The following is a 23,286-nucleotide window of genomic DNA, read 5'->3' as shown; positions in this document are numbered from 1 at the left end:
AGCTATTATGGAAAACAGTATGGAGTTTCTCAAAAAACTACAAACAGAACCACCATATGAACCAGCAATCCTACTACTGGGTACATAGCCAAAGGAAAGGAAATCAACGTGCAAAGGGATACCTGCACTCCCATTTTTATCATGTCTCTATTCACAACAGCAAAGACACGGACCCAACCTAAATGTCCTATCACTGGGTGAGTGGATAAAGAAAATGTGGTATATACACAATGGAATACCACTCAGCATAAAAAAGAAATTCTGCCATTCGCAGCAACATGGATGAGCATGGAGAAAATTATGTTAAGTGAAATAAGCCAGGCACAGAAAGAGAAATACCACCTGTTTTCACTCATATGTAGAAGCTAAAAAAGTTATCTCCTGTACTGACCAGCCACCAAAAAAACAAAAAAAACCCACCTGTGATTCTCCTGGGAAATTGACATACAGAATTATATTCCTTGTCCTCAGATATGTCAATGAATATACCTTTTATTTATTTATTTTTTGACCGGTAAGGAGATCGCAACCCTCGGCACAGTGTTGGCTGCACCACACTCAGCCAGTGAGCACACCGGCCATCCCTATATAGGATCCGAACCTGCGGCCTTGGCACTACCAGCACCGCACTCTCCCAAGTGAGCCACGGGGCCGGCCCAATGAATATACCTTTTAAAAAAATAAAATAAAAAAGATGATCTCATAGAAGTAGGGAGTAGAATAGTGGTTACTAGAGACTGGTAAGGGGAGGGGGAGGAATAGGTAGAGGGTGATCAATGGATACAAAATTGTAGACAGAAAAATAAAATCTAGTTTTCCATCGTAATATGAGACTACACACAATAACAAATTACTGCATAATTTCAAGTAGCTAGTTAGGATTTTGAATGGTCCAAACACAAAGAAGTGACAAATGTTTGAGGTAATGGATATGCCCAGATATGATCACTACATACTGTACAAATGCACCCAAATATCACATTGTACTCCATAAACATACATAATTATCATGGGTCAATTAAGAAAATATAAATTAAAAAGAAAAAATTTGTTCACAGACAGAAGTACATTAGAGGTTAACAGAAACTAGGGGGAAGGAATGAGACTTATTGCTTAATGGGCTCAGAGTTCATGTTTATGATGACAGAAAAGTTTTAGAAATAGAGGTGGTGGTTACACAGCATTGTGAATGTAATTAATTCCATGGAATCGTATGTTTAAAAATCTTTAAAGTGGCAAAACTTATGTTATATATATTTTACCACAATTAAAAAAAAAAAAAGGTTATCCCCACAAAATAAAAATAAAGGTCTTCTTTCAATCAAACTAACTACACTTCAACTAAACATATATCGAGGACTTCTCCCTCCCCTAGAACTCTAAGTTGGTGCTTCCTGAAGCTTAAACTCATGAGGTCGTCTTTCCTTACCTTGTCAGACAATTCATTTTCCACATCTTTCTTGATTCTCCTCAGCATAAACGGCTTCAAGATCATGTGTAAGCGAGAGAGTTGATCTGAAATGCAAGGAGCCCCCCCACCCCAAATAACATATTATATTGATTTAGCACAAACAATCAAAACAAGTACCATGCTCATCTCTCACTAAACCATTCAAACACCTTTTGGTTCAATGAAATTAGACTGGCACTTTTTCCCAAGTACAAAACAAGGAATTTTAATTTTCTATAATAGAGGATCTTCCTACAGTCAATTGGGCAAATACATTAGGCTCTACATTCACTAGAATTTACTTTTAGAGTGTTTCAGGAACACCTTATCAATAACAGGCTTCTCATCAAAAAAGTCCCTGGAAATATTTGTATTAACTTTGGCTTTTTCGCAGCTGGCCAGTGCAGGCATCAAACCCTGACCTGAACCTTGCTGTTATCAGAATCACATTCTGACCAACTGAGCTAACCAGCCAACCTTCCTGTTATCTTTTAATTCTATGTTTCCATGAAATTTCTGAAGTACCCTCATATAGGTTCAATGAAACCTATCTGGGACTCCCAGTGTTCCCCAAAAATTATCTTTCAAAAAATGTAAGCAAATGAACAACTTGTAGTGTAAAATCACTTATGAACTTTTCTATTAGTTAGTAGATGTCACCTCATGTCTATGTAATAAACACTCCAGAACACTCTTAAAATTAGGCAGAAATTACTCAACAAGGTCAAAAGTATTGATAAACAATGTTAAAAATGTTCACAATAGAAATAAATCATAATATATATGGAAAATAACAAAAATGACACTTCTAATATTTTCTGTTTACATCACAAGAAGAAAGTCTTGACCTTTACAAAAAGAATATAATTCTGATATGAATCTTTCAGGATCTATGTAGAAAATGAGGACTCTGTAAGCCTAAATATAGTACATTATGAACTAAGCCTTTTCTGCCTTGATTAGATAGTCAAGACTATAGTAGCCATCACCTAAATTAGTCCTTTTTTGATTTTTTTAAACAAATACAAAGCATATAAAGAGAAAAACTTTTTGCCCTTGATTCTTCTACATACACTGGAAGAAAAATTCTTCACATAGAAGAAAATATACAATTATGTGGTTGCCTACACTGAGAGGGAGAAAGAAAGCAAGCTCATAATAGTACTCACTCTCATCAATGGCAGACTTGTTTTCAGCGTGGCTCTCAATGTCCTTGGAAAACCATTCATTAAATTCCTCGTGTGAATCAAACAACGTTGGCATAATAAAATGTAGCAGAGCCCAGAGCTGGAAAAAAGGGAAAAATGAAATAGCTGTAGGGCAACAAAATGACAGTGTGTGAGAATATATTAGGATTTGCAGACAGTGAGAGAAGTTATAGGGGTGTGAGTGTATATGTGTTTGTGTGAGTGAGTGAGTGAGAAAGAGTAAATAAGTGCAAGTACATGCCTCATCAACCAACCCTAGTTCTATTATGTGTTGTGAAAAAACATGATTATTTTCAATTAATTTCAAACTAAAAGTTTACAAGTGCAATTCATGCTCAGATTTTGCAGGGAGATAATTTTAAAGATCTTATTTTTAAAAAATCCATTTCACAACTGAACACAATCTGAAGTAGTGCAACTTGCTACTTATAAACCTAGATCGGGGGCCAGAAAATTATAACTTGTGGGGCCAAGTCTGGTCTGTCAACTATTTTTATAAATAAAACTTTATTGAAACATAGCCATGCCTATTCATTTATGTATCATCTATGGCTGCTTTCACATTACACGAGCAAAGTTGAGTAGCTAAAACAGTGATTATATGGCCAGCAAAAGCCTAAAATATCTACTATCTGGCCCTTTAGAGAAAGTTTTCTAACACCTATTCTAGATGATCACTTGTCTTTCCTAAAGAAGAATTTTATCTCCTCTCAGTGTTAAAGAAAGTTATCTTTTGGTTCTAGCATAAAAACATCTCTGCATTAGATGGCTAATATTTCCTAATGTGGTCACTATTTATTACATAAATATAAAGGAATAAAATCATTGGCCTCATGCCAGAGAATAAGAAAATAGGAATGATGCCTAAAAGACCACTTAGGGCAAACTGTAGTCAAATTCTTCCTTTTACATGGGGACTATAATTTGTACCAAGCAGTAGCACTTTAAGAGGACATGTGAAAAGAATTCTATGCTGTGCTACAACCATTCATTTTATTTCATGAAGACATTAACCTGGAACTTTGACTTGGGCCTACCTCTGCCATGGTGTTCTGAATAGGGGTCCCCGTTAGCAAAAGCCGATTCCGACACTGGAACTGTAGGAGAATCTTCCAACGAACACTGTCCCAAAAAATGATTTACAAAATCCAAGTTAACAGAAAATCTTTAGTTACACTACTGAGACCCCATATTTCTAAAAATGCTTTTCAAAAAAATTCCACTCAGGGGGCCTGCCTGTGGCTCACTCGGGAGAGTGTGGTGCTGATAATACCAAGGCCACGGGTTCGGATCCCATATAGGGATGGCCGGTTGGCTCACTGGGTGAGTGTGGTGCTGACAACACCAAAGTCAAGGGTTAAGATCGCCTTACCGGTCATCTTCAAAAAAAAAAAAAAAAAAAAATCCACTCAGAATCAAGTACTCCACCATGTACACAATTAAAAAGTACTCAACATAGCTGAGCACTGGAAATTTCAGAGAAACTGACTTCTCTATACTGAAAACATGGTAATGAAATTTAGAAAATATAGCCCTCAAAAAGGCAGAGTAGGATCCTTTCTGGCTTTATAAAGTCTTCTACTATCTTTGGTCAGTTTTGTTGATATAAAAAGCATTAAAATTATTAATCTGTGCAATTCCAGTGTGAGTTTGGAGGGAGTAATGGAGGAAGGGCAAGGGTATGAGAAGAAAATATAAAATGAGTCTTCTTTGCTCCTGACCACAGGCATACCCTCCTTCAAAAGAGTGCAATATGAAGTAATGATCTTCAGAGGATGGAAAGCTCCATGGAAAATATCATCCTGCTAGTTGACATGGACCTCTAATAAAGTCCTATGAACTCACCAAGAGTTAATAAAATACACCAAACCTGAGGTTGAATACCACTGAGTAACACTTTATAGCCAAGCACTCTTACTATTCAGTTTGGGACTTTAAAGGTACTGGACTATTTTAAACATATAACTTATAATAAAAGGATTCTTGCAGGTCTAATAACCTTCCAGGGACTGAGAGACAACCTATAAAACAGTACCTCTAAGAACTCCAGTCTAAAATAATCCCTCAGGGTTTGGATCTCCATACCAGCTAGCAGCCCCAAAATAAAATAAAATATAATAATCCCTCAAAAAAGGGCAGAGACTTCTTCCTCTACAGAAATTTTCTTTGAAGAAAAAAGACGTGTTAAAATGTCATAAGGGTTGAGTAGGGAGATAATAGTTCAGAAAAATCTTTGTATTCTAAGCATTGATATTTATCTCCCATAAAAAAATGTAAAAGGGAATTTCTACCTTCTGGTCGGAGACCAGATCATGTCATGTTCTTAATCTCTCTGACCTTCATTTATATATATATGTATATATACATATTTGGCCCAATCCATGGAATTTGGTTTCTACTACTCATGTTACCTGGAACTACTCTTGAGTGCCTGAGCCTCATCCAGTACCATGTATTGCCACTTGACCCGTTGGAAATACTTTACATCCTGCACGACCAGCTGGTAGCTGGTGATAACCACATGGAAGGGAGCATCCTGAGTGTAGAGGGTCTTCTATAAATATAAGAGAAGGGTGAAAAGAGATATGTAACAATTCATAATAATGACAAATGGACTGTATTTTCTAGAGCCAAAATATTTAAGACAGCTCTAAGGAGGTGCTTTTACCATGTGGTAGGGAGATGTGCAGTAAGGTAAACTGTAACTGTTTTTAAAGCAGTCACCTTTATCACAAATTATGCTAAAAACTAGTCTTCGCCTTATAATAAAAAAGAGCTCTTAATCCCAGACTTCAAGTCCTACAACAGGAAAAGAACTGTATCAGAAGAAAAGTGCACTTGCCTAGTGTCCAGAGATACATAATATATAAGATTTTATCCACAAGAAATTATTCAAATCATCTGGAGAAATGATGACTGCACATATGCATGAATGCTGTAAGCTAAAAGTTACCTGACTCCAGAACCTTCTGATGACTTTTCTATCATGAGGATTTCCCCAATATGGTAGCACCTGGAAAAAGGGCCAATACATATATTATTTTCTACTGATAATATTAAAGGTATCATCACAAATGTTATTCAGAATGATTTAAAAAGAAGCTAACGTAATGAATATAGGAGTTCCTCTTCTGCCAGTGATAGACTAAGTGGTTTGACCAATCCTCCTGCTGACCAAATAAGAACACACACATGATACATTTATCTGAAGGTATCAGAGAGCTACTGAGGCAGTGGAGAATTATGGAGCCAAGAACCAGAAAAGAAAGAAAGCCCAGAGAAGTAAGCCTAGTATGTGGTACACTTTCCCCCGATGATGCTAATTCATTCTAAAAATTCTAGTTGAGAGGGTAAGAAACTGAGCAGATTTTTTTTCAAGGGACTTAGGGCCCACAGAACGAAAACTGCAGATCAAGGAAGAGGACTCTGGTAACCAGCCACATCCCTGGCTTTTAGTTGGGACTCAAAGGCTATATATTCATTACTAGTAAAGGTAAACCATAAATAGACTTGCCTTAACATGTACTGAATCCCAGCCTCGAATCATCTCAATTCCTAACTACACTAAGAAAATTTTGGATTATTTGTGCTCCAGGAAAAAAAAAAAAAAAATTACTAGTGGCAAAAACATATACAAATCTTCTCTGAAAGGAAACAGTAGTCAGAGCCCACAATTATCTTTAAAGTTTTTCCTATACAATGTCTGCTACGCAATAAAAAAATAATCAGACATAAGGAAAGACAATACCATGACTGAAAACAACATGAAATAAAGATAACATAAACAAGCCCAGATAATGAAAATATCAGAAACAGACTTTTAAAAATGCTAATTTGTTCGTGGAAGACAAGATTGAGAATCGATGGTGTACTATAAACTACGAAAGAACCAAAGAAAAATTTTAGAAAGGAAAAATAAAGTAACTAAAATTAAGAGAATTCATGGGAGGGCTGGCCAGTTAGCTCAGTTGGTTAGAGTGTAGCATTGATAACACTAGGGTCCAGGGTTCAATCCCTATTACTGGCCAGCCGCCAATAACTAAAAAAATTTTTAAAAGACATCAGATAACCATCATACTGACCAGTCATAAAAAAAAAAAAAAAAAAAAAAAAAAAAAATTGTATGGGTTTAATGACACATGATACGCAGCTGAAAATATATTAGTGAACCAGATGATAGGCCAGAAGAAAATATCCAGACTAAAGCATGGAGAAACAAAAGAATGCAAAATTTTCAGCACTTGTATGTGATGTTTCTAGGTGTAGTCTTCTTTTTTTATTCTTATGGAGCTCACAGTGCTTCCTGAATCTGTAGCTTGATATCTTGTGTTGTTTTGAAAAATTTCAGCCAGATGGAAGCACAAATATGCAGGAAGAAATGAAGATCACTGAAAACAGTGAATATGTAAGTAATATGAATAAATCTAAATAAATATAAAATGCATAAATAATAAAATGTCTCATGGGTTTAAAATATAAAAATATACAAAATCAATAGTGTTTAAGTCAAGAAGGGGGGATGTAGTTAAAGTACATGAAGGTCCTTGTACTATCTAGAAAGTATTAACAGTATTAATTTGTATTATTTTTTTAAAAGTCAAGGATACATGTTGTAATCTCCAGGTTATCTACTAAAGAATAAACTGAATATATAATCAGCAAGCTAAGAGGAGGGAAAAAAGTATAAAATATAATCAATCCAAAAGGACACAAAAAAGAAGAGAAAAAGGAAAATTAAACAGGTGAAAAAAGTAGAGAACAATCATTAAGGCAGCAGAATTAAACTCAATACATCGATAATTACATTAACAGCACAAATATTCCAAATAAAAGGCAAGAAATACACCTTAAATATAATAATAGAAAATGGTTAAAAGTAAAATGAAGAAAAGACACCATGTAAAAATAATTTAAGAATAAGACAGTCTATCTATATAATATCAGAAAAAATAAATTTAGTCAAAAAGTCTTAAAGAATGGAATTTCATAATAATAAGCGCTTCAGTTCACCAGTAATATAAAATAGTCATGTGTCACAAAGTTTTCATCAACAACCGATCGCATATGTAACAGTGGCCCCATAAGATTATATTGCAGCTGAAAAATTCCTACTGCTTAGTGACAATAATGTCGTAGCGCAACACATTACTCATATGTTTGTGGTGATGGCTGATATAAAGAAGCCTACAGCAAAATATGCTGAGAAAGAGTGCCTAGCTTACCCACCAGGTGACCCTCCCAAAGGAGTGAAAGCCAAGCATTTGATAACATTCCCTCTGACCCCAAGTGAAAAGTTGCTGTCTAATTAGATTTCTTGCACTTTTAAATGATTCCCACCCATCCTCATAGCAAAATAATAGTTAATAACAGTTAATTAATAATCACTGAGTGCTTGCTGAGTATCAGACACCTCTACCTGTAATTTAATTTTCATAATTTTGTGTACATAGTATTATTCCAATCCCTACTTAATAGATGAGAAAAGCAAGGCACAGAGAGACTTAGTAACATACTTAGAGGACACACGCTCATGCAACTATGGCCAATTTAGATGACAGGAAAATTAATTTCTATTCCCTTTCATAATTCACTTTTCACACCACAAAGCCTAATGATGCATTTCTCAGAACATATCCCCATCATTAAACAACACATGATTGTAATTATAAATTATAAATTGAGTCTCACAGACTCAAAATGTATGAAGCAAAAATGGACAGAAGAACAGAGAGATGGACAAATCCATAATTATGGTAAATTTCAACATACCTGTCTCAGTGATAAAACAGGCAGACAATAACAAATCAGTCAAGACACAGAAGAGCCAAATAAGTTAAGAAAATTGACCTAATCAACATATATAGAACACTGTGCTCAACTATTGTGAATACTTAAAATTTTCAAACACACACAAGACATATAAAAACTGACCATATGCTGGGCCATAAAGGCAAAGTTCAATAAATTTCAAAGGATTAAAATCATAAAAAACATGTTCTCTTACAGTCAACTTAAGCTATAAATTAATAACAAAAAAGATACTTAGAAAATCCTCACTTGTTTGAAAATTAAGGACTATCCTTTTAAATAACACATGGATCAAAGAAGAACTTGCAGTGGAAGTTAGAGATTTTGAACTGAAAGACAAATGAATATGTGACAAATCAAACCTTTGGATGGCTTAGAAAGCAATTAATACCCTTAAATGTGCATATTTAAAAACCTGAAAATCAACAATCTAAATTCTAGCTAAAGACATCAGAAAAAAGTTTACAAAGAAAGTTCAAAAGAATAATAAAGATAGAGAAGAAATAAATGAAATAAGAAACATATAGAATAACCAATGTAGGTACAAAAAATGGCACAACTATTTTTTAAAAAAGTGTAAATCACATTTCATGGGAAAAAGAAGGACATCAGGAAAAAAAAGGAGGAAGTTAGAAGCACTGACCATAATGGAAACATAGAGAATATTACCAGACACCTGCCAAATAAAATGAACTTTCAGACATTGTAATTGCAGCATATAATCTAAGTATCTTCGAATATAATTTAATTATACATTTGAGCATAGTCTACAGCTAACTACGGTTCTGTAGGGAAGTGAACACATTTCTGACAATCTAAAAGAGTAATGGTAATAGAAACAATGAAACAACTACAGCAGGAGTCAGCAAAACTTTTCTGGAAATAGTCTAGGCTCTGCAGCCCATATGGTCTCTGTCACAACTCTACTCTGCTGTTGTAGTACACATGAAGCCATAAAAAATACATAAACAAAAGAGTATGGCCTGTGTTCTAATACACATGAATTTGAATTTCATATGTCATGTGTTACAAAATATTATCCTTTTTTTATCAACAATTTAAAAATATACAAACTATTCTTAACTCACAGCCCATATAAAGACAGGTGGTAGATTCCTCAAGAAGTAGAATTACCATATGACCAAGCAATTCCACTCACAGATATACAACCAAAAGAAGTGAATACAAGGCAGGTGCTCAAACAAAAATCTGTACACGAATGCTCCTTGCTGCAGTATTCACAATAGCTAAAAGGGCAAGCAACCCAAATATCCACCAACAGATGAATAGATAAACAAAAAGTGATATATATGTACAATGGAATATTATTCAGCCACAAAAAGGAATGAGGCACTGATACATGCTACAACATAGGTGAGTGTTCAAAAGTTTATACAAAATGAAAAAAGCCACACATTGTATGATCCCCTTTCTATGAAATATCCAGAATAAGCAAATCCAAAAGAAAAAGCAGATTTATGGTTGTTAGCACCAGGAAGGAGAAGAGAAGTGATTTAATTCTCATTTAATTCTCACAAGATTTCTGTTTGGGAGGATAAAAAAGTTCCAGAGCTAGATAGCAGTTATGGTTGCACAATACTATGAACTTAATGCTACTAAGTTGTATACTTTTAAATGGTTAAAATGATAAATTTTATGTTATATGTATTTTATCACAATAAAAAAAATTAGGACAATAGGAAAAAAAAAATCAAGGAGGTGGTAACTGGAATTGACCCACAGGCTATATTTTATTGACCCCTAATCTAGAGTATCAAAAAAAAACTCAACATTTAAATGAACGCTCAGTTTCAGCCACAGTTTAAAGTCAAAGCAGAGTTATCAATGACATAAGTAGTACCACATTGCCATCTATTGGCCAGTGGAGGAGCTACTAAAAACTTGTGGTTTGGTGGAAATTTTTAAGAATTTTCATTTTTCAACATCCTAATTATTCAACATGTACTAAACATTATATGAAAAAAAAAAAAAAGCAAAAAAGGTGATCTCTATATTCCATATAGCAAAATTTCAAGAGAAAATATTCAACAAGTTGCCTTCAAATGACATAGTCTTCTCCATAGAGAGCTGAAAATGAGTCAGCCAAGTTAAAAGCTATATACTTAAAGTGCCCTGTAAACATTTTCTATTTCTACAGTTCAGCCACTAAGGTGGGACCATAGCCATATAGCTGCCCCAATGTGGGAAATCCCAGATATGTTCTATTCCTTACAAGGCATAAGCCAAAAAATAGCTGCCTCTCACCTCCATCCTACATGGCCCTTTAAAAACTGCATGTAACCCATGACTGTTACAGAGACCCAAAATCATACAGATTTTGTCAACAATTCTTGATACACAATCTCCACAAAATCCTCCTTTCCATGCAACCTCATTATCATTTTATCCTTTTAGGGACAGAACACATATTTAACTCATTTTCCACGCTTTTAAATTACAAATAATGTAATAAATCCTACTTATACTTTCTTACACCCTTCTAACATAACTAAACCCCTATTTAAATATTGTCCATGTCTTACCCAACTCAATGCAACATACTTCCCTACTGATCGCTTCCTACCTCAACCTCAATTCTTTTCACCTAGAGTAGTTAAGCCAACTTTCACATTTTTTACCTTAGACATTATAAGCTGGACCAAGACTAATGATGTGGCTTTGGAGTATTAATGGGTCATTTATGAATAGATTTGGAGTGGGCATGGGGGGCAATGTCATAAATTACAGGATATGTGTCCTGATGATACGATTTGTCAAAATCTATGTTGAACCAAACAAGGTAGGTATTGTCTACTATGGCAGTTTGACCAGGAGTGTCAATTCATGCGGCTAAATGCAGTAAATCACTCAAATTGGACTGTGGCTTTCCCACTTATTAAATATAAAGGTGTTATATGCTCTCTTATTGCTCTCATCAGTAACTTTCATAGGGAATATATGCAAGGAATTTTGGAAACAATGTAAGAAATTTATAACTGTTATGAGTAATTAAATTAGTAAGGCAGCAAAAGAAGAGTCAGAAAGCTTATTTTAAAGAGCAACAGGTTTTTTTGTTGGATTAATTTTTACCTTAAACTTAGGAACAAATCTAGTAAACTCCTGGTGCCAATTGTTAAGTGTAGAAGCAGGTGAAATTATTAAGAAAGGTCCCCAAATGTTCTCTCTCTGCAACAGAAAAACTGGGTCAGCCAACTGCAGGAAAACTGAAGATATTTAATTCAAAATTATAATTAATTAATGACGAGCAGTTTAAGACTAGGAAATACATTATAACAAGAGAAATGGTGCCTATTTTCCAAATCTGCACATTCAATAATAATATCCTATGTTAATAGTAATAACATAGGCAAGGACACACTTTGAGAAAAAATACCAAGCAATCACTCCCTCTTCTGACTATTTATAGGTCCTAATTTATATCATTCACAAATCATTTACAAAATACTGACTTGTATGTGCTGTTTTCTCCTATACTAGATTATCATCACAATTTTATTATTATTTAATTGGTATAAAGCTTTTGCTTTTTTCAAAATGTTTTTACACATATTTTCTCATTTAATTCTCACAAAATTCCTATAAGGTAGATATTATGCCCACTTTATAGAAGAGGAAACTATGACTCAGAGAGTTAAAGTGAAGTCAGTTCAAAAGACATTAAGTGAATTGCCCAAGTTTACACTGCTAGTAAGGGTAGAGTTGAGATGTGAATCCAGGTCTTCTAACTACAGTGCCCTTGGCACTATACAGGTGGTATTCAATGGCAGGTGGAGGGGAGTATTTCAAACCACATGCTCAAAAACTGTCCTAGCCTTCTTGAAAAGCAAAATGTTACACCATACTGTCCCCTTGTAAAGGCCTTGAGGGCAAGGATCAAGGCCTCAGCCAGCTGCTGAAAAAAAAAGAAAAGAAAAGGATCAAGTCCTACTGTCTTGGTATGCTACAGAGCCTAGCATAGTGCTTCGTAAGTGGCTGATTCTCAGTAGAAAATGACCCGAAATTCTGGAGAGAGGAAAATAGAGTGCATCTACCCACCTCAGCAAGATGGGCAAGGAGGGCAATGCTCTGTACTGTTTTACCAAGGCCCATTTCATCAGCAAGAATGCCATTAATACCCTGGGGGAAAAAAAAAACACACGGTCAACACATCCTGCATTTCATCACATAGGGTTCAACCTACCACCAAAAAGAACTAAAGAAGATGACAAACTTGTTCAAACAAAAATGACTAGAGATACTCAGCCTCAGCACTATTACCCACTGCTATAATAATTCCTTTGGCCAACACTACAGCTACAAATGTGAATCATGATATACGTGACCAACAGGCCAAGGCAAGTTCTTTAACCCAAGCAACAAAAGCAAACAGGTTTACCGAGACCATCTAAGACAAACTATACTATCTACATGACACAAATATTCTCCAGTAGAATCTCCAGGTTTGAAATACAGAGACATCTTTTCTGCCTCTTGTCAAAGGATAAAGCTTTTTAAAGGGCTGAAATTATCTTGGACTCATTTCACAATTACATTGAACCAATGACCTTTGAAAAACATAATAAACAAGAGAATGGGTATAACAGTTCTAAAATTCACCTGTTCATAGAGATTAGCCAACCAATTCATGCCTTTCAGCTGATAACCTTTCAATTTGCCATTAAAAATTGTGGGCTGTGGAATATCCTCACCAGCCCGGATAGATGGGTTTGCCAGGCTGTAACTCTCCCCAAACCCAGTGCCAGATTTGTTTGCTGCCCGTAGGGCAGCTGCTCGACTTTCTTTTGCATCTTCGTCAAATGACCTTGTCTGGGAAATTGATAAATAGGAGAAAAATAAGAGGAAAAAAATATTAAATGCAAATAAAATTCACAGTAACAATATATCTACCCTATGTTAAGAAAAATAAGTAGAGCAAAATTTCTGATAATATAACCTGATAATGTACTGTAATGTATATATCATATATATAAAGCATAATATATTAAAGTATATTATTAATATTAATTAATATAACAATCATATTAAGCATACAATGTTTTTAATGGACATACGCTAAACCACATCATAACATTACTAACTTCATCAAGGAATTTGTTAAGGATTTGATATAAAATTTATTTGATTGGATGGGGATGGTGAAAGAAAAGTTACACTCATGTCTCCTTGACTTGGACCCTGCCAAAGTTACACAGAGGCTCCTATTAGGTGTATTAAAACTGCATTTTCTTTTACTCAATTCAACCTAACTGCGGTTTCCTTCTGATTTTATTAAACATCACTATATCACGGATAACAGAGAGCAGATTATTATTAAAGTGAAAGAAGGCACTAACTTAGTTTCTCAAGGCATGTATGGCTTTCTTAACAAGCAATTCATACTGTATTACCCATGATCACTCAAGAGAACAAAAAAAAAAGCAAATTGTTATAATTTCAATCAACAGACTCCTGAAGCTTAGACAACTGAATGCTCATTTTTCTGCCCTTTTTCAAGTATTCCTACTATTCTAAAGTAAATGGCGACACAACCCCCATCCTACACATACAGTAACACACACACACACACACACACACACACACACACACACACACATGGTGGCCAATGCTTTTAATGGAAAGTGTGACTAGAACTAGAGGAAGACCACCTAAGGTAAAAGATCAGGGTTATTTCCAGGACCAATTATTATATGCCTTTTCATTTTAAAGACTCACCCGAGCTTGGTGAATATGATATGCATTTTCAGCATTCTTCAGGGCCTGGGCTTTGAAATGGTTACTATCTGAAAAAGAAAACTTGTATATATTATCACACCTCATCAACCAACCTTCTTCAAAGATGCAATTCACACCAACACATGTGGATCCCTAAATCTCTATTCTACTTATCCCTAGGCTCATGGAGGGTGAGGGAGGAAGGAGGCTAAATTCTTTGACAGAGTTAAGGAGCTGGAAGCATAATGGAGACAGAGGGCTGCCATAGTCTCCAGTAGCCAAAGCCAGCTCACTAAAACCACCAGGGGACTGAGGTCCACTGTCTCTTAGTTCCTGGGGTTTCTTCTACAAAGTGATGCCAACAGCCAGGACAAGCAAGACAATAAGGATTCAAAATTTTAATGTGTTTATGATGGATGGAACTATTTACTTTGTATTTTATCTTTCTTTTTAATTACTTTTTGGGTGAAACTATTTAAACAGAGTACAGACATGTATGACCTACAAGATGCTCCGAAGCACTCACATTCTCTTTTATTTCTAGCTCAACATGATCTTGATCATTATTCCTGTGAAATCCCTCTCAAACTTCAACTAATTCCTCCCTCCCCTTGTGATCACAGAAATATCAACACTGAGCAGTCTTTCTCATGCTTGTATCACCAAGAATCTTGTTTACATGAGAGATGATTTTCTCTGCTGAGACATGTTCACTGAATTCTGTTTCAATACCTTCTATTTCTACTAATAAATCACAACATATAAAATATTCCCAACGATGAAAGATCATATAACCATACGCTTTCCTTTTCAAATTCTTTAACAAGTTATTATATAGGCTTCTATTATACAAAAACACACTTTCCCTATTCCTATACAATAAATCCTCCTTTTTGATCAATATTACCGACAAATCAAGTCAAAACTTGCAAGAATCAATAATGTATATAACCTTAGATATGAAAAATGGAGGGTACCCGCTTCCTCTAACTCCTGATTCAAGACTCACCATAATCCTCCTGTGTGATGTTAACTACCACTCCTCCACCAATGTCAATTTGTCTTTGGGTAGAACTGTCTTCCAGTTTCCTTAAGATTTCTTCCTGGATCCCATCATGACCCATGTCTCGTTTGCGACTCATGAAATGGGCATACAATTCTGTCTGAGTGATTAAGAAGTTGAGTTTTCGCTGTTGCCTCTTGGCCTAAAGAGGGAGAAAAGTTGAAAGTGAAAATAGAGCCAAATTATAAATTACATCTAAGAGGCAGTCAACAGAATTCACCAAACCTTTAAACAGTTTGCATGCAGTTCCTTTACAAATCTTTTACCTTTAAAAAAAGGTAAAAGTTGCTAATAAACAATTTTATTTTAGTCAAGTCAGTGGTACTAAAAGCAAGGAATAATTTTCATTTATAATCAAGTAATAATCTAAATTTTGCTCTCCTTTACAATATGAAATCTTTTCTCCATTAGGCTTCTATCTAAAATGTTTCTTTGGTGTATGAGATTTCTATAGTGGCACCAAGACATCAACTAAATTGAAACAACATATTCTATTTTATTATCTGGATAGTAGAAACGTGTGTATACCTTTTATTATTTTTAAAAATATAAAAATGTCAAAACTCTTCTGTTTTATACCAAAAGTCAAAATAAGTGACTAGGAGCTATAAATTATTCTGATAGTCAATGTGGCAGGTATGTGAGAATAAGAGGTCAATTCAAAGAAGAAAGCACTTCCAAAAACAATCTAGAATTCACTTGCGATAATGATAGCTACAAAACATGAATATAGACCAAATATGCACATGCTCATGTAGGTGCAAATATACACTTTTTTTAAATGTGAGAAAGCTTAATTAAAGGTGCTTCTGGGGGCTGGCCTGATAGTTCAGTTAGAGCACAGCCTTGTAACACCAAGGTCACAGTCTGAATCCCCATACCAGCCAGATATCAAAAAAAAAAAAAGGTGCTTCTGAAATAACCAGATAAGGAAAATAATCATTATGTCAATAAATAAAATCATTCTTAAGACAGACCAAAAAATGAGTAAACAAATAATCCAAAAGACCAAATTATATGGAATACAGCCCACAACATAAACACCAGAGTCCTTATTTTGAATAACTATTTTACAATAAAATTCATATGAAGTATACTTGACTTATCCTTGATCCATCTCCCTGAAAGAAAAACAATAAAATAAGGAACATGGCAAAGAAAGAACAAAAGTTCCAAAGTACACTTTATGAAACACTACATAAAATTATCCTTCCTCTTTAACGCTTTATAGCATGTGAGCCAGATTCAAATTAGAAAAAAATTGGGGGGAGAGAATTAAAGAGAAAATTAAGGTTTCTCTCTCTTCATGGATGTTCATGTTCCAAAGCTAAAGTGCAATAAAGAAAACCTTTTTAAACTAAAACAGTTAAGAAAAAGAATAACATCTTTCACCTTAAAGAAGCTAATGACCATATGTTTAAATGAACAAAGTCAATTAAAGGAATAATAAAAATACATCAGAAAGTTTTATTTCAAACATTCTGAGAAAGACACATAAGTCAACATGACCACTGATGAAACTCCTATCAGATTATCTATAATAGGTTAGAGAATCTAGATCTCACAGGCCTAGATTATAAACCAAGCTGCTTGTAAAACTGCAAGACTAGGATGGGCCCATGGGCCTCAGCCCTGCCCCTGCCCACTACCAGGCAATCAACTGAGCCAGCTGCCTGGCAAACTAAGACAGAAGCCAAGGGCTGGGCCTGCCCTGCCCTGCCCCCCACCCCTCAAGTACATATCAGCCATGTGTGTTTCTTTGGGGTGTGTGACTTATCTGCTCATGTCTTCCACCAAATTTCTGCTTTTATTTTATTTTATTTTATTTTATTTTTTAAAAGATGACTGGTAAGGGGATCTTAACCCTTGACTTGTCAGCTCTCCCAAGTGAGCCATGGGCCGGCCCTCTAATTCATTTTTAAAACTTCTTTTTGCATTAAAGATGTTAATCTTTGAGTGTTAAATTTGTTCCTTATCAACTGACTTTAAATTTAATTTGTGATGTTTTCCTTCATTTGTCTGTTGAGAAAATAATTTTCTACCTAATATTTTAAAAAAAACCCAAAATTTCAAGACTAACTCTCAAATGCCTCTAAACTCAGTGAGCTAATAAGAATTCCCAAAAGCATCAAATGTTTACTAACTCAACAATACAATTATCTTGCATGTAAATATAAAAGTTACCAAGAGAACTTAAGAAAACTGGAGAAAATCCATATTCATCCTCAAGGCCATGATAAAAAAAGGGAAGATCAAGAGCTCAGAAGAGAGGCTTCTGGTCAAGAAGGCAGAATAGACGGTCGCCAGCATCACTCTTTCCCACAAATTAACCAATTTACAACTATTAAAAAGCAATGAGAGCCAAGCTGGGGATGCTAAAGATCAAGGGAAGAGGAGGAGAGACCTACAGAGTGCATGAAGGCAGAAGCCACAATGAAAGAAAGAAAGAACTGCTCCAACTGTTTTGAGCCCTGGCCGCTTCAAGGCTGGAGCTGGTGAGCACATGGACCAGAACCTGGCAAAAGCTGCAGCTGTGCCCTTTAGATGAAGTTGCTTGGAGGCTGCAGGGGAGAAGAGGGCCTTGGTGGCCCCCAGGCCAGCAAGACTACTAACAGGATTCCGTGAACCCACATAGGAATGACAAGCCACAACAATGGAAAAAAAGGAGCCACTCAAGAGGCCAGTGAGTCATCACATGGGATTGGTGCATGGGCCTCCCCATGGGAAGTGTTTGGAACGTGGGCAGTGGGCCTGATGGTGCCCCAGGGGAACTGGGGAGCACAGCAAGGACAGCTGATCTGCCTCCCAATCAGTGTATGACCATTCAGTGGAGACTGGTCAGGAATACAGAACTGAAAGAGGTGCAGTTTGCTGAAAAGACTCAGGCCCAGACCAAGTTTCTACACAACCCAGGTGTACCGGATCTCACGAGAGCCAGAAGTACCTATGAAGTCAACCATTAAAACCTGAGCTGCTAAAGGGCCAGCCCGTGGCTCACTCGGGAGAGTACGGTGCTGATAAAACCTGAGCTGCACAAAAAGCCTTCCCCAGGGAATCAGCAGCAAAGCAACAATTTTGTTCAAACACAGAGCTCAAGTGCTGGTCCCTACAGGAAGTTGCCCCATTTTAAAAGTAAGCAAAGGACAACAAATTAGTTCCAGTGCAGAGTTTAAGTGGTAGGAACAGCAAATAATTAAACACAGAACTGGAAGAAAAAACAACATACCCACACGCCAGAGACAAAGTTTGATATTAACTAGTAAAGGTCTCACATCACCAAAGAACACCTATAAAATCTAGAAGGTCCAGAAATCCCCGGGGCTACCAAGCCAGGGATGGAGGAGGGCCAAAGGGCCAAGGGCCTCAGCCATGACCCCCAACACCTGCAACCAGCCCAGTGACAACCACTGAGACACCCCAAGAAGTGCCCCAGGCTCTCCCGAGCTGAGGGGGTGGGGGGTCGAGGGCCTCCACCTCACCCCCGACACCCACAACCAGCTCAGTAATGACCAAGACACCGCTGGAAGCCCCCCTGTCTCCCATGCAGGAATGAGGGGTGCCACAGGCCTCAACCCCGCCCCTCCTTCCTCCTTCTTCCACCCTATTTCCTTCCCCCCTCCCCGCTCCCCAACAACTGCTCCACAACATCATAGAATGTAAAAAAAAATATATTAATAAGTAGACTTTAAGAAAAAAAAAAAAAAGCTCAGAAGAGGCAACAAAGCTACTGTAAGTACTATAGCAGTACCTATACCTGAAAGAAAACATCATCCAATCCATTGATTCCCTTCTTTTTCCAAACCTCAACTTTCTTTCCATTCATCTCAACAGGTTTACCACTGGCCACACAATGACTACGTTCTCTTATTCTCTTCTCTTGCTTCCCTGAACAAGATACACAGCTTAGTTCAACTGACATCAAGTTTAGCAATAGTACTGGCTACAAGTTAAAACAGTAAAGTAGGTGGGGTTGGGTCTCAGAAAACTGAATAATTGTCAACTGTTCCTATCTAGTCCTAAATTTGGGTAGCCTTGATCGTCCAACAAACAAATTCTAGCCAGTACCTGGAAACAAACCAAGACAAACTCTAAGCTGCTTTCTTATTCTTTTGCTCATTCCTTCTTTGTTGCTGTTGTTGTTCCTCTGGAGATATACAGAGGAATAAGGCTGTACAGAATAAAGGAAAACGGCATAGAAGAAATGAGGCAAAGGCCTTTTGGGGGAGGGCCTTACTGAAAGAATAAAAACAGAATTGGTTTACTGGACTAAAATCACTATCCTTAAAGTTATGTCTTTAAACAAATTTTTGATGGTTTCACTGGTTAGATATAAAATTTTCTTTGTTTTGGCAGCTGGCCAGTATAGAGATTAAACCCTTGACCATGGTGTTATAACACCCTGCCCTAACCAACTGAGCTAACTGGCCAGCCCCTCTGATGTAAAATTTTCAAAGTGTAAAGCTACCTCTTGATATGGGAGTAGTAATGAAGGTTTTCACAATTTTATTCTTTTGCCCTACCTCCCGCATTTCCTCATCCAACTTCCTCTGCTCCAAAGCTTCCTTCTCTGCACGCTTGCGGTGCTCCTTCTCCACCTTCTCATATTTCTTCCAGTACAGAAGCATCTCCTTGGTGAGGCGACGGGCACGAGGCAAGGTCTCCTTACAGTTCTTCTGGGCCTGCAAGGCAGCTCGACGCACCTCCTTCATGCACTGGTGGGCAAGCTGCAAACAACAACATTATCATAAGGGAAGACCCAATACCAGGGGCCCTGTACTCTAAATCACATCATTCCTCAATCTATTCAGTACAAACAGTCCCCTATGGCCACATCTCTTTCTCCCCAACCTGATTAATGTCCCTGTATAGCACTATGATCAAGGCCCAGACAGTGAGGTAGTATCAGATATATGAAATCTACCCACACCTATCACCTGAGAAGATGAAACAAAGAATAATGATTAAGAGGGACCTGAGATGTGCTGGGAAGTTACAAACTGCTGTCACACATAATAATAATAGCTATTGTTCCTTACTATATGTTAGGCACCATTTTAAGCTTAACATGTATTAAACTAGTTTATTCTTCACAAAAACCCTATAAAGTTGGTATTCTTATCATCCCCATTTTACAGATGAGGAAACAGAGAGTTTGAATGACTAACCCAGAAAACACAACTACTATCCTCACAACTCTCAAAGGAAGTTGTGTTACTTCCCTTTAAGGGAAGGATTCACATCATCATTTCTTAGATAAAGAGATGGAGCACAAGAAGATTCCATGATCTGCCCAAAGAATTAGAGTGGGGTCTGGTCTTATCCAAACACATTCAAATGCCAGAAATGTGACAAAGAACAATTTTATTTATTTAAACAGATTGAAAACATTTCCGAAACTCTCTCAGGTACTATTAGATTAATGTTCAACAGCTCACAACAAACAAGAGTGGTTAGAATGGATCGAAAGAACAAGAACATATTCTAGCAAAACATGAAATGGAAAATACAAAACTACAATTTTACCTTTCGGCTATTGGTGAGAAACAGGTTACGAGCCGAAGCTTTCTGCTTGTTGGCCTAAAATATTTAAAATTACGATTTCATTTAGGATTCATTTCTGAAATCAGATTATGCAGATTGATAGTATCTTTTATTCAATTCCTAGAGGGTTAGAAAATAAAATGTCAAGCCAAGTGTATGCAAGATACATTACTTCTAAAAGTCATCCAACCAAGGTCAGGGGTTTGGATCCCTTCACCAGCTAGCCACCAAAAAATAAAATAAAATAAATAAATAAAAGTCATCCAGATGTACTGTCTCCACATCATACATAAAACTACTAAAGAAGCACTAAGAAGAATAAGCTAGTGTTGCAGCTGTCTTAGAGTCTACGGTATACTTTTGGAAAGAATTTAAGTTATATATGAAGTTTGAAGTGCACCAAGAAAATGTAATGTACCCAAACCTTAGCCCCACCCTGATTTAAAACACGTTGCTTTCCAGGGCCAATCTGCAAATCTGAGAGAGCAGAGTACAAAGACACGGGAATCATTAGGAGGAAGGTAAATTAGCCTCCCAGTTTGTGATTCTAGCCCCATCTCCAGCTGGGGAAAGTCTGCTGTCACTATTACTCAATTTCTGCCACCACTTAAGCCTCATCTCCAATAAAAATTCCAAGGCAGACTTAACACAAGATGACTCAGGAAGCCCACAACCCAGTCTCCAGCTCTTCGTGTCCTCCACTCCAGCTTTAAAAAAAAAACCCTTGAAGAAACATGACTTCCCACCATGTCCATCTGACATGGGAAAAGACACAGAAGAGGCAGAGCTGAGTGGATCTCTATTAAAGAGCCTTCTCCTTGAGATGGAAGAAACAATGAGTGCAATGTTACACAGGGGGCTCCCACCTCAGACTGTCTCCTTCAGGGAAGTTTTGAAGTCTTTTATCAAAAACTTCCTTTTACTAATTCTTATGTAGCTACTGCCACTTTAAAACCAAGATCCTCAAATATTCCCACTGAAAAGTCATTCCCTATCATTGGAAAGGCATCATCTAAGCCTCTTCATCAAATACTAAAAGCAGGTTTTCCCATAACTTTCCCATCAAGAATGATCATACATAAACTATCTCTACAGAAAAACTTATTAACTGCTATGGGAAAAAAGAGTAATTTTACAGTAACAAAGCACTATCATACCAAGGGATCAAAGCTAATATTATCAGTATTGGGACAGATTTATCTGTGCCACCTGATGTGATAAACCAAGAAAGACGTGTCATTCCTGTGGTGATCCTGCCAAAAATGTATAACCCAAATTTAATCATGAGGAAACATTAGACAAACCTAAATTCAGAAACATTCTACAAAAAAATAGGCCTAAAACTCTTCAAAAATAACAATGCATGAATGACAAAAGCTGAGGAATTATTTCAGATTATAGAGACAACAACTAAATGCAACATGTAATCCTAGATTGGATCTTGGATTGAATAATGGGCGGGTGGGGTGGGGAGAGGAGCTATAAAGGACATTATGGAGACAACTGATGAAATTTTAGTATGGACAGTGGGTCAGAACAGTATTATGTCACTGTTAAATTTCCTAATCTTTATAACTGCACTGTGATTAAATATGAGAGAATGTCCTTTTTCTTCAAAATATACAATGAAGTATTAGAAGTAAGTTTGGCACAGAGTCACACTAACCTTAAAAATGATAGAGGAAAAAAAAAGTATTCGTGTACTGTATATAACAAAAGCCACTGAGGCAAACAATTGCTAAATATGAGTAAAGTATATATGGCAGATCATTCTTGCCATAATACTTTTTTTTTTAATTTTTAAATTTTGCTTTTTTTTTTTTTTTTTTGGTTGGCCAGTATGGGGATCCAAACCTATGACGTTGGTGTTAACACCATGATCTAACCAACTGACCTAATCAGCTAGCCCTAAATTTTTACTTTGAACTAACTTCAGAATTACAGAAAAGTTGCAAAAATAGCACAGAGTTCTCTTACATCTCTCCCTCTGCTTCCCTGATTTTAGCATCTTACACGTAGCCATACTACAATTATTAGGAAAAGGAAATCAACAATTAACACAGGTATATTATTATTAACTAAACTACAGGTCTTACTGGAATGTCAACAGTTTTTCCACTAATATCCTTTAACTGTTCCAGGATTTTATGCAGGATGCCACACTGCATTTGGCTACTTTTCTCAGTCTCTTCATGTCTGTATATCCTCAGTCTTTCTCCTTCATGTCCTTAACACTTTTGAAAAGTACTAAAAAATTATTCTGTAGAATATCCCCCTTTTGGGGTTTTCTGGTGTTTTCTCATGATTGGAATAAGGTTATTTACTTTTGGCAAGAGTACCACAGAAATGATGTGTTCTTCTCAGTGCATCACATCAAGGAGTTCATGACGTCAAAATTTATATTAGTGATGTTTACTTTGATCACTTGGTAAAGGTGCTTTCTTGTAAGTTTGCACCACTATTATTACCATCTTTTCCCTCAT

The 23,286-nt window shown here is 36.4% G+C and overlaps 1 protein-coding gene across 2 annotated transcripts in view; it reads right to left on the bottom strand.

Moving 5' to 3' along the window:
• Positions 1 to 23,286, bottom strand: part of INO80 (INO80 complex ATPase subunit) — a 126,171-nt gene that overhangs the window by 67,192 nt on the left and 35,693 nt on the right. The window contains exons 8-19 of one of the 2 annotated variants that reach the window (XM_063091821.1): positions 20,786 to 20,839; positions 19,783 to 19,986; positions 15,209 to 15,404; positions 14,200 to 14,267; positions 13,084 to 13,293; positions 12,523 to 12,603; positions 11,557 to 11,652; positions 5,612 to 5,671; positions 5,070 to 5,212; positions 3,696 to 3,780; positions 2,620 to 2,737; positions 1,430 to 1,515 (exon numbers count right to left, since the gene is read on the bottom strand). In XM_063091821.1, the coding sequence (XP_062947891.1) occupies positions 1,430 to 1,515; positions 2,620 to 2,737; positions 3,696 to 3,780; positions 5,070 to 5,212; positions 5,612 to 5,671; positions 11,557 to 11,652; positions 12,523 to 12,603; positions 13,084 to 13,293; positions 14,200 to 14,267; positions 15,209 to 15,404; positions 19,783 to 19,986; positions 20,786 to 20,839 (1,401 nt within the window). The remainder of the gene's footprint in view (positions 1 to 1,429; positions 1,516 to 2,619; positions 2,738 to 3,695; positions 3,781 to 5,069; positions 5,213 to 5,611; positions 5,672 to 11,556; positions 11,653 to 12,522; positions 12,604 to 13,083; positions 13,294 to 14,199; positions 14,268 to 15,208; positions 15,405 to 19,782; positions 19,987 to 20,785; positions 20,840 to 23,286) is intronic. The other variant, XM_063091822.1, reaches the window with a different exon arrangement.

The sequence above is a fragment of the Cynocephalus volans genome, chromosome 3 (genome assembly GCF_027409185.1).
Source record: "Cynocephalus volans isolate mCynVol1 chromosome 3, mCynVol1.pri, whole genome shotgun sequence".
Taxonomy (NCBI): Eukaryota; Metazoa; Chordata; class Mammalia; order Dermoptera; family Cynocephalidae; genus Cynocephalus; species Cynocephalus volans.
This window is presented reverse-complemented; position numbering and strand designations above follow the sequence as displayed.